The 12,021-nt window shown below is 40.5% G+C and overlaps 2 protein-coding genes across 3 annotated transcripts in view; both read right to left on the bottom strand.

Moving 5' to 3' along the window:
* Positions 1-12,021, bottom strand: part of kcnj15 (potassium inwardly rectifying channel subfamily J member 15) — a 327,817-nt gene that overhangs the window by 249,967 nt on the left and 65,829 nt on the right. The gene's annotated exons all lie outside the window — the stretch shown is intronic.
* hlcs (holocarboxylase synthetase (biotin-(proprionyl-CoA-carboxylase (ATP-hydrolysing)) ligase)) overlaps positions 1-12,021 on the bottom strand; it is a 42,815-nt gene that overhangs the window by 21,608 nt on the left and 9,186 nt on the right. For both annotated transcript variants that reach the window (XM_071926964.2, XM_071926966.2), the window contains one exon: positions 753-1,033. In XM_071926964.2, coding sequence (XP_071783065.1) covers positions 753-1,033 — 281 coding nt within the window. The remainder of the gene's footprint in view (positions 1-752; positions 1,034-12,021) is intronic.

The following is a 12,021-nucleotide window of genomic DNA, read 5'->3' as shown; positions in this document are numbered from 1 at the left end:
AGCGGGATAATGCCCTTCGAGGTGTCCATTCTCAGGAATTAATGGTCTCCTCTTCGTCCATTAATTCCTGGTTTTCCGGGTTCAAGCCCGTAGGGCTGAAACCCTATTGTTTTTGTGCTGGTTTGTTATTATTGTTCTTCTGCCGTGGCGCAAATTGTCGTGAGCTGGTACATCGCAGAGACATGAAATTTGGCGTTTGTTTGATCCCTGTATCACACATATTTTGAAATTTGGTCTTGCCGTGCTAAAGGCCACATGGTCATGGAGAACAGTGCTGTGCAGTAGTGTAGTAAGTTGATTTTTAAGAACAAAATTGAACTTTTGAGCATATGCTTTTCACATGCTTGTTTTATGCAAGAAGGAAGCCATTGCATCGCAATCCGTCTTCGACCAGCTAGTACGCGGTCAAGATTTCCTCCAATTTTTTGAATGGGTCGCGTTCAAACTCAAGATGCGAGTAAATGTAAATGTAGGACAGTGCCGTTTGGAGGCCGTTTGAGCCGCTCTTCCTCCTGTCTTGACCTGGCTGCAGGGCTACTGGTCGAGGCAGCTGTTTGGTTGGGAGGGGTGGGGATCTCTCAGTATTTCAACTCAGGCAACGGTTAGGGTTAGGGTTTAGAAGTTTCAAGAAGATGTGACAAAGATAAATGCTGAAAAAGAAAGACCTCCATCCATCCACCCACCAACACACACTTACTTCATTCTTAGTCCAGAATTCAATATTCCAAAAGCTGAGAGGCTAGTGTACTTACCCTTCCAGTAGGTCCATGGTGGTGGTAGTGACCTCAGCATAGAGCAGGGTATGCCCCAGTAGGCTGGTCTTCAAGTTTTTGCTGTAGGTCTCCATGCTGAATTGGTCCCAGCTCTGGGACTCAAGAGAGTCGGTAACCAGGGCCAGGGACCCATCAGGCAGCGGAGGCCCATCCTGGAGCTCAGCGCTGGACACCGTTCTGAGGGAGGCCTTGGACAACTTGACAAGGCCCTCTTGGTCTGCCTGGGTGTGCAGCCACTTCAGGAAGCTGGCCTTGCCCTCCTGTGAGGAGATAGAGGAGACAAGGAGACAATAGCACCATCAATAGACTCTATGGATCTGACAAATTATATATGCCACACCTGATCAGACCAGATGTGTTTATTTATGTACAACAAAATCCTACAGAGGAAGTAAAGATTCCTCCTCAATTTATATTCTGCTTCAAGCACTATGTGCATGGAGGAATTGTTGAAATACAGTGGCTTCGGAATGTATTCAGGCCACTTCACTTTTTCCACAATTTGTTGTGTTATAAACTTAATTTAAAATAGACTGAATTAAATTTTTTGGCATCAACGTACACACAATATCCCATAATGACAAAGTAAAAACACATTTTTAGAATTTTTTTGTTAAAAAAGTTACATTTTAAACCGGAAAAGCTACATGCATTGACATTTCTATTTAGCTAAATTTACTATTAGAAATGATCCCTGTGTTCAGAAAAGTTTGTGACATATTTTCCCAGAATTAACGCTTACACTTGATCAACCAAGACAAACTCAAAAGGAACTTTGTGGACTCATTCATACCCAAGTAAGATTTATTTCATTCTGGCACTAATAGTCATGAATCAGTAAACATGCCCATATGATATCCCTGTAAAATGACTCATTCACTGTTAGTTGAGAAGTTCCAGGATTTGTCTCTTAATGGCTTCAGAAAGGAAATCTTAAGGCTACTGCATACTTGCTGCAGAAACAATGTTTGGCGGGTTTGTATGAACAAATGGACAGATTTGTGGAAAAAATGAAATGCCACATTGACTTTGGACTCTGCAGTGTGCAGGCTTGCTGGCATTCCCTTAGCCGCCTTTGTCCCTCTTTCACTGAAGCCATTACTGATGTTGTGTGTGTTGGGCTTTGATAGGGGCAGGTTTGGTTATTAGCAATTAATAATTAATAATCGTGAAATTATTAATATTCAGAAATGTATTGACGGGAGTCAATATTAACGGGGCACCACCCTGGAATCAGGGACCAATAACCGAACCTTCAATACAGTCTCAGAATGGCTGTTCACCCCCAAATGACAGTGTTTAAGGACCACTGTACATTTATGAGTGAACAGTGAAGGGTGAATTCGTACACAGGCCCTCACAACCAGCAGTTATTGCAACACATATGCACAAGGAATCACAGACAACTTCTCTTTAAAAGTATAATGGAGTTTTATTTAACTTTAGCAATATCAATCAATAATCAATAACACTGCAGTTAATCAACAACTTATTATACAACTATAACTATCAGTCTAACTAACAAGCATAAAGGCACAAACAGCATATGGCACGTATGGATGCGTGCGTGTGCGTGTGCGTGTGCGTGTGTGTGTGTGTGTGTGTGTGTGTGTGTGTGAGAGAGAGAGAGAGAGAGAGAGAGAGAGAGAGAGAGAGCAAGATGGCGGACGTGACCACGTGAGTGGGAGGTCTCGCGAGAGTTCAAGATGGCGGCTGTGACCGCGCAGTTTGAACAAAGGGGGGTTTTGGAACCAAGATGGAGTTGGAGTTAGGCAGCTAAACCAACACCATCTAATTCTTAGGTAGCAATGAATGTGTAGTGAGATGTGGGTGTGTGTGTGTGTGTGTGTGGGTTAGTAAGGGAGAGAGAGAGAGAGAGAGAAAGGGGGAAACACTCAGGGTAAACCTAGAGGTTCTACTCGCCGTCTAGAGACACAACAATAGCCTTTTACCACACAGGAACTCGGGGTACGACTTGGAAATAGTACGCCGGGTTACTGGTCTTTGAACTGGTAAAAGGCAGTATATTGGCTTTATACGGTGGCTACTAACATGGATGCAAGCTCAGCGGCATGCAATTGAACACAAATCAGCTTCACATTAACACAATCAAATTAAGCAGCAAGCATAATGATTGAGGTATTATTCATACAGCATAATATGGACGCGGCGGTCCGATGCGCTTCCCAATACGCACAAATACAGCTTCTGATCAGTAAGCTTATTTAACACACCTATTCTAGTCTCTGCCCAGAACCAAAGCCTCTTACTTGGGAATCACTCTCGAGTGATTGGTGTGTGGTTGAGTCCGTCTTATCGATCCGAGGGGTTTTCCCAGGATATCTGCGGGACCGTTATCTCTCCGTGCACGGAACAACGGCCAGCTGGCTTTCCTCGTAGGCAGCGAAGATGTCAGCCAGGAGTCGACTTGGTTGAAGAAACGTATCCTTACGTTGTCTTCTTGGAGGGAAGGAGTGTCCTTAGCTGTATTCTCTTCCAGTCCACTTCTGCAGGTCTGCTACCCACGACAGTGCGTGTAAGGAGTTAGAATGCCGGACGGCTAATCTAATCCTTCTGGATCCAACAGTGTTATGGCTAACACGCGCCTCGGCTAAACAAAAGAACAGTTCGAACCATGGAACCATTTCAGCCAGTTCGCACCTAGGTGTGAACTTCAGGGCCTGTTGGAATTTTGGCGCTGCTTTCCTTTGTTTAAGGTCCCAGCTAGAGTGGGCTAGAGTTCAGGTTTCTGATTCCCTTGTTAGGCCGGTGTTTTAGGCTTTCAATCTTACATGTAGGCCTTTCCTTTGTTTGACCACATGGCCTGGCCCAACATGTGTGTCACCACTATTTCCGGTTAAAAGGATCATTTTGGCCACAGTGAATGTTAAGCCCATTCAGCGTACCCTCTCTCCCTTCTAAAAATTCCTGTGCAACTTTACATGTTACTATCAGAGAAACTGTGATCTGTGAACTGTGTATCTCCAAACGATATCAAAACCAAATTTCTAAGATGGCAAACTAAGCGTTGTAACATAATCCGCCTAATAAAGCATAAAAAAATACATCCTTTTGTGAATGACAAGTAGTTCCTATCCTACTACATTTCAAAGTTTTGGAATGAATGTGTGCATTCAGAAGGCCCTCATTGGACGAACAAGGCTTCAGTAGATGTGTCTATGACGTAAATATCGGAACAAGGAAACACAATAGGAACGATGCCGGATTCTGAAAATAAAATAAAATAAAAAATACCTCTCCAATGCTAACAAGATTGTGGCAAGACTCTAGCCACAATCTGTGCTCACACTTTGTAGTTTATATTGGAAATCCCGCCTTAGATAGCACTTCTCACCAAATGCTAACGTCCTCTGTGGCTACATGCTGCCTCATTTCAGAGTTTTTCTGACTGAAAGTAGTTCCTGTAAAATAGATTAGAATAAGGTGAGCAAGTTGTATTCTTCAACATTAGGACGCACGATCACTTTTAACCGCTACGAGACAAAATTTTGAAAATAAAAGGTAAAATGTAGGACATCTATGAAATCCTTCTAGCTACAAGTTACCACAATTCCTGTGTTAATAAAACACAGGAATTTCATACGGGAGAGAGGGAACTCTGGAAAATGGTCTTAACAATTACCATGGCCGAAATTATCCTTTAATCTTAATGTGCCCCAACTGGCATGGAGTGTAAATAAACAACCAATATGAAGCTGCAGTGAGCTGATGTGTTTGACTGTGTTTCTATTTTGGGCAAATTTGACTTTGTCCTCTTGTTCAAAGCTTTAGGAGAAACTTTTCCATACTCAGAAGTCAACATTTAACTGTCCCAAGATAATAGTTATAATAGAATATATGTAAATTCAGTTTTAGGGTGGATTTTCTCTTTTAAATAACTGTCCTGGATGAGTTAATCAGTGTCTGTGGCTAATCAATGACATGGTGTAATTAGGCGGCAGTCCCAGTCTATTCTGTTCCAGTCACTTCCCATTAATCAGAAAGGGTCACACAGCCAGACACTTTCTCTCCTGTGTCTTTGCATTATAACAGACACAAAACATGCCGCTGTAACGTCATCCCCTCCTCACAAACACACATGACTGGATATGATATGTAGAGAATATGATACTTTATGAACATTGCACAGATGGTTCCTAAACTCAGTTTGGATAAGTCAAAACTGGTCAAAGGATTGTCTGAGCGAGTCATGTATTTCTGTATTGGTGCCAGTGTGAAACATCTTTGGAAGTCTTACATATACATTGAGAAGGATTGTGTTAAATGCAACTTATGTAAAGGCAGCGGCCAGTGAAGCCATCCAAACTAAATAACCTCATCCACTAAATATATCGATTGAAAAAATAAGATAAAATCTGTGTAATCTGTGTAAAAACTTCCAAAACACATAATAATACACAATATTGAACATATTCACATGCTGGTATATTTTTCACATATTTTTCATAAACATTCTGCACTCGTTTCTTCTTTAACTCAATAAGTCCTATGGCTGTTACTTTGCACACCCTAACAATGCTGTAATCCATACATTTCCCCATAATTCCCATCCATACACTCTACTTAATATATGTTGAAATTGTTGGCTGAATATAGCTGTTGTCATGTGAAAATGTCGTAACTCCAGTTCTGGTGATTTTAATGTTTTAACTTCACTTGACGGGTTACATGGTCTTCTAGGTGTTGAGAAGATTCTGTGACCCTTGGGCTTATGAAACCCTTTCAAAACCCCGTTGGGTAAATTCAAAAAATGCATGGTGGTCGAGGTCTTGGTTCCTGAAAAGTTTAGCTACATTTTGGAGATATGAGGTTTCCACTGGACAGCGCCGAAATGTTTCAAAACCCCTATGGATTATTATGTTTATATATCTGTCCATTTTCTCCCTGCTGTATCCTATTACTATTTGCTGCTTTTGTAATAAAAAGCCAACGGGCTGGCTGAGGGTGAAACAATTCATCCATTCTTTAAGGCCACAGTTGGACTTTAGGGTTGGCCCTTTCTGAGGAACGACTTCTATCTATTGACAAGGACACTTCAACAAGCCTCACTTTTTACCAAGTCGCTCAGTGTTCCTGAGGGGGAATAATAAAGTTGTATCGTCACATACCAGGAGTGCTTTGGTAAAACCTTAACGTTGGACAAGGACTTTTCTGAATGGATTCCACAGAAAGAAAAAAAGAACTTTGGCAAATCCATCCCAGTCCTCTGCTATGGCTTTTGAATCCATTCAACGACCCACTTCTTTTTAAAAAAAACAGAGGAAAAAGATGATTTGCCGCCTCATGGCAATGAACAAGAACACCCACTCTGCAGGTCCCTTGGCAGTGATGGAAGTCAGCCCTACTGATCAGAACCACACTGAATAAATTAGTTAGTCTGTTATGTAGTGGAGAAGGTTTTCATGCCCTAAGGGCCCTTTAGCCGGACTGACCATAGGGATGCTCGATGCCATGATCAGTTGCCTTGTGGACTAACAAGTAGCAAATAATAGTGAGATATCAATAAAAAAAAAACAATTAACAAGGCAGGATAATGACGTGTCCTGCCTCGTTTTCTTTAGCCTTTTTGATGTCAGCCTTGTTGGAGATTATCTTAATTTTTAGAACAATTTTGGATGGAAAATATTAACTGCAATATATATATGAAGTCTATGAAATATGAAATATTTGGGTGGGTATACACCACCCGTCAAATGTTTGGGGACACCACATTTTTCGTTATTTTTACTAATTTCATCTTTTTAGAGTAGTAGTAAAGACATCAAAACTATGAAATAACACAAATGGAATTATGCAGAGACCAAAAAAGTATTGAACAAATCAAAACTATCTCATATTTTAGATTCTTTAAAGTAGCCGCTCTTTGCCTTGATGGAAAGGCAAAGGCTTTGGAAAGAAATTCATACATAGGCATCAACTTCATTATTTCTATTTGTCTAAGAAACAAAATTCAAGCATTTAAAGCATAAGCCTTTAGATCAAAATGGCTTTAAGATCATGAAAAACACAGTACATTCAATCAGGTGGGTCCAAACTTTTGAGGGGCAGTGTATTTTTACACACAACATTTATAACTTATATTACTTTTAGAAATAGTGTTTTTTGTAGAGCAACAATACTTCCATTTAAAAATGAAATTGTAACTCAACATTGCGTGCAAAAAAGGTTTAAATTTTGAGCATGACAGTATGAGATAGGAAGAAGGCTGCAACATCCCATGTTGTCAAGATGCAACTATGTGTTTACAGGTCTTAAAAAAAAAAAAATAATAATAATGTAAATACACAAAGTGTTTAAAATAATGTTGCTGACTTTGTTACTATGTTATTACTATTATTACTATCATTATTATTATTATTATTATTATTATTATTATATGTGGTAGAAAATCCATCCAGCCATCCAAATTATATCAAGAACATGGCAATAACAAACCATCATTCACCCCTATTTGCAATGTAAATCATGTGATTAGCACCTTGAAGAGGGCAGGGGGCAAGGATAAGGGCCAACAGGCCTAAATCCATATTTAGGGATAAAGTGATAGTTAATCAATTAGATTGCTCTATTTGCATGCTGATTATCGGCTTTATGGCAATCAGATTAGAGAAGGAGGTCCCTGCCCAGTGTTAACCAAACTGACATCTCTGAAAACAAAAAAACACAACATCTAGAATTTAGAGAAGGGAAAATCCAACTGATGCAAGTGTCATCTCTTTAGAGAGAGGTGTGTATTTTAGGGAATACACAGATTTTTTTTAGAAAAACACCCTCTATGACGAGAAGACTGGTAACAGTTCAGTATTTAAACAGACAGCATCCTACACCCTAGCATGCAGCGGAGGGAGGTGAATAAATAGCAGCTTTTCCATCTAGTCTGTGGGCTTTACAGAGCGTCTATATATTTCTGTGGTTACATGTGGAGAGCAGCAGGCATACTGAAGAAGGAACTGCAGGGTAAATATTCGGCACTCCCATAATAAATTAGCCAAGAGGACCTCTGAGGAGCCAGCCAATGTCACACAGGGCAGAGAAAGGGATCACGGGATATGACACACAGTGGACTTGTCTCCATATTGCCGATCAATAGGCCTTTCAGCGTTCTGAATTTGAAAATGGTTTAGTAGGCAAATATTTCTCCACCTTATGTAGACTTAAAAGTAACCCAGGAATGACTTACTGAGCATATATCATTATCAAATAAATTCTGACAGCTATCCATGCCGTTTTCTAGTTGCAGTGAGTCGCTTCCAATTAACATATTTCATTATTTCTCCTCGTTGCTGCTTTTCCAAATTTTTCCAAAGCCCAACACCTCGCAAATCTGGCCAAACGAGAGCACCAAGCATATTGCTAGGGCTGTTTTTTAGTCATTTTTTTAAACCTTTATTTTACCAGGCAGGTCACTTGAAGAACAAATTCTTGATGATGTTGCAGAGAGAACATCTGCATTTGAATGAGAATGCATTGAATGAATGCAATGAAAATTCCATATTGAAATTAGTATGGTAAAGAGCTGCCTACCTACCATAAGACAGTGAGTAACAGTGACTGATGACCAAGTACTCATGGAAACAAACAACCTGACACTAAACCTGGCCTGTTGAAAACCAAACGCGCAATATACAACCTTAGGAGTGAATATGAGGCTACTATAAAGAACCGATCCAAGCCCAATACAAAAAAGATCAGAATAGACTATTTCTGGACGGAGGCAAAGACTCCATTTCTCCAGTCAAGTCAAGGTGTGCCGCTACCTCCTTCTTCCCTCCACCTACACAACAATCTGGAAACAATCCTGCAGCCTCCCATTCCCATCAGCCTGCTGTTTGTTGGGACAAAGTGGCTGGGGCAGCAGGGTCAAAGGTCATAGACTAATCTAAATATACAATGACAACAACAATAAAATAATAATAAAAACAATTTGATACAGTCTTGAATTGTTAGGGAAAGCCCTAGCTCTGGGACCAAATAGGGCCAATAACTTCATTGGTCACAGTTGCTGGGTGGGGGTGGATGTGGTCGGGAAGTGGGGGGTGTTACGATGTCTTTATTTGCCAGTGGAAGGGTCTGATTTGGGAACCTGAGCAGAGCTGAGTGGAAACATTACTCAGGTTTTGTTTTATTCAATCCATATTTGCTGTAAATCAACAAAGGATTCTTCCATGCTGCTGAAGATGAATTTCTTGCCAACCAGAAGTAAGCTGCAGCTCAGGCCAGTCCTGCATCCTGCTCAACAGCAGGTTGGGACTCTGATGCCCCCTAGTGGTAAGTCTATGCTACACCCATCATCAAACCCCCTTGATATCTTAAGACAGAGCAAAAACAATGCAGCACAATCCTTCCGAACTTCTCTGCCACTGCCACTTTGCAGGTTTTCTGATTTCAGAAAGCCACAGGACAGAAGCATAGGGAACATCACATGTATGGATGAGGAGCTATCTATAGTTCCTCTTATGTTATGCTCATTATCATGTGAAGATGCATTTTATGTATTCTATTCTCCTCTTTATCTTATTCTCACAATCATTATCAAGTTTTATGTGAAGCACTTAAAATGTAATGCATGTAATTTCTCTGTTGTAAAGCACTTTGAGCTGCATTTCTTGTATGAAAGGTGCTATACAAATAAAGTTTATTATTATTATTATTATTATTATTATTATAGTGACAGAGAAGGTTCTGTTTGAGAGATAAGCTCTGAACCAGTCTAGTGCTGACCCATTTATACACACCCAGTCCTGCAGACACTGAAGTAGTAAAGTAAGTGCATGTGGTCCATGGTGTCAAAAGCCGCACTGAGATCCAGGAGGACAAAAATCAAACAGTTTCCTACGTCAGCATTAAGCAGAAGAACATTTGCCACCTTTAGAAGTGCAGTTTCAGTGCTGTGAAAGGATCTAAAGCCAAATTGGAACACCTCAAATATATTATTACTGTTCAAGTAAGATAGCAGTTGATTTGAGACCACTTTTTCTAAAATCTTGGACAACTTTGGGATGGGTCTGTAGTTGTTTAGTAAGGAGGTGTCCAAGGTGGGTTTCTTAAGAAGTGGCTCCTTCCTTGATGCAGGAGGAAACAGAACTACTGGAGCTATTGATAATTCGGGGGCCAATGCTGTCAAAGACCTCCATGAGCGGTTTTGTGGGAATATTGTCAAGTGAGCTGGTAGTAGACTTCATATGGAAGACTTTAGGATTCGCGACGGACTACATCGGGCGTGAATGCTACAGCGAAGACGTCCCACCCAACACCACCCAACTCCCTCACTGTGTGGTCCAGCGTCACGCCACTTCCTCTCCTCAGAGGCCGACCCCCCCCAAGTGACAGGGGCGGCATTCTGTGTTATGGGGAGGGAAGAGAAATGTGATTTCAGTGTGTATTCCGGAGAGGCATTTTAATGCCAGGTACCTGTAAATGTAATCCAGCTAAATCAGATCTAGACACAATCTGGATATGAGATGCATGTTAATGACTGGTGGAAAGGATGTCTGTGTCCCAGTGTAAATTCCCCACATACACATAGAGCTATAATATATTATATATTATATTATTTTTCAAATCTGACTATCCAGATTGTAAAGTACAAGTGACCAAATTGGAATGGTTGTCTAGGCAGTATAATAATTTTCTGTCATACTATGACAATGGTTGTCATAGTAACAACGCAGTTGTGCACATACATTTTCTGTTCAACAACTCTGGATGCTAGCAACCAGCTAGTATCATTGAAGTTTGGCCATTGCTTATTCTGGCCATTTCTACAACAGCATTTTCTAGTCGCAGTATAGTGATAGGAGGCATGAAACTTCTTCATTTGTCCGTGAATGTGGTTTAAACCTGGTTTAAACCAGATTCCATTTGGGGTTTTTTTGCTGTTCAGATTTAGGAAAAAATATCTGACTCGTACTGGATATTACAAAAAAAAAATCTTATTTGAGCTGCCTGTTTGAACATAGCTTTAGAAAAGAAACGTGAGATAGTTGTTTTAGGGGCTGCTGCTGTTTGGGATCTGACACTCACAGTCAACTAATGGCATATTACTGTTTTTTGCTTTGCTTTAGAACTTCCATATAGAAATGGGTTGCAGGTTTCAAATACAAAATATGTATGAATAAGAATCACATGCATAAATGTGCTCACACATACACACACACACAAAGGTGCATCCACCCAACGTCATAATGTTTTTGTAGAACTGTTTATTGTGTGAGCTGCAGCACAGATACTCTGCATAGTTTTGGACATGTGGAAACAATTTGGATCCCTAATATATGCAAATGTATGTGTAATATATGCAGCAGACTAGGAGAGGGTTTATATGTGTATAGGGCCAATCCAAACATGTGAAGGTAGCGACTCGGCCTTTGATCAGCTGTCACAGTGAGCTGACAGCAGGTCAATACTGCCCAACCGACAGCATCTACTACACAGCAGGCTAACAACACCCAGTTTCCCTTTAGAAATCATTAAAGTTAATCTTATCTTGAGGAGATGACTATTGGACTCAAAAGGGCTGCCAAAAAAGCTCGGAGAACATTTTTTTTTAATTATTGAAAAAAAAAAACAGTAATCCATATTTCCATAGCATGCTATAGGTGTAGTGAAGACATCAAAAACCAAATTCAGATTTTTTCTGTAACCACAACAAAAAGGCAAATACCATGTGATGAGAAATGGACAAGTATTTTAGGGAGTGCATCGAACAAGGAGTGGGGTGGCGGCGCATAGAGCAAAGAAAAATACCAAGCACAAGCTCTCCTTGCCTAAATCAAATTCCGAGTACAGATGCTGTACAGTCCCACAGCGCCTAGCTGCTGCACTGGTCATCAATAATAATAAAACCAAAGCAGCTGGTTATCAGCTGCAACAGTAGCCTGCTCCACCCCAGACAACCAGTTAAAATGAACAGCCAGTCAGTAGAAGTGGTAGAGAACTTTAAATACTTAGGTATTTTCTTGGATAACACTCTAAAGCTTACAGCAAACACAGAATACATTTTTAAAAGGGCAATGCAGCGTCTGTATCTTTTGAGAAAGTTAAATAGTTTTGCTGTAAGCAGGAACATTCTAGAGTTGGTTTATAGGAGTCTCATTGAAAGTGTTTTGACTTATAATATCTCAACTTGGTATGGCAACCTTGGGGTTAAGAATAGGAGCAAACTGGCAAGGATCGTGAGCATGGCCAGTAAAATTATAGGGAAGCCACACACACAACTGACTGAGAT

The sequence above is a fragment of the Centroberyx gerrardi genome, chromosome 11, assembly GCF_048128805.1.
Source record: "Centroberyx gerrardi isolate f3 chromosome 11, fCenGer3.hap1.cur.20231027, whole genome shotgun sequence".
Classification (NCBI taxonomy): Eukaryota; Metazoa; Chordata; class Actinopteri; order Beryciformes; family Berycidae; genus Centroberyx; species Centroberyx gerrardi.
Note: the sequence above shows the minus strand (reverse complement) of the source record. Positions and strands in the feature narration are given on the sequence as shown.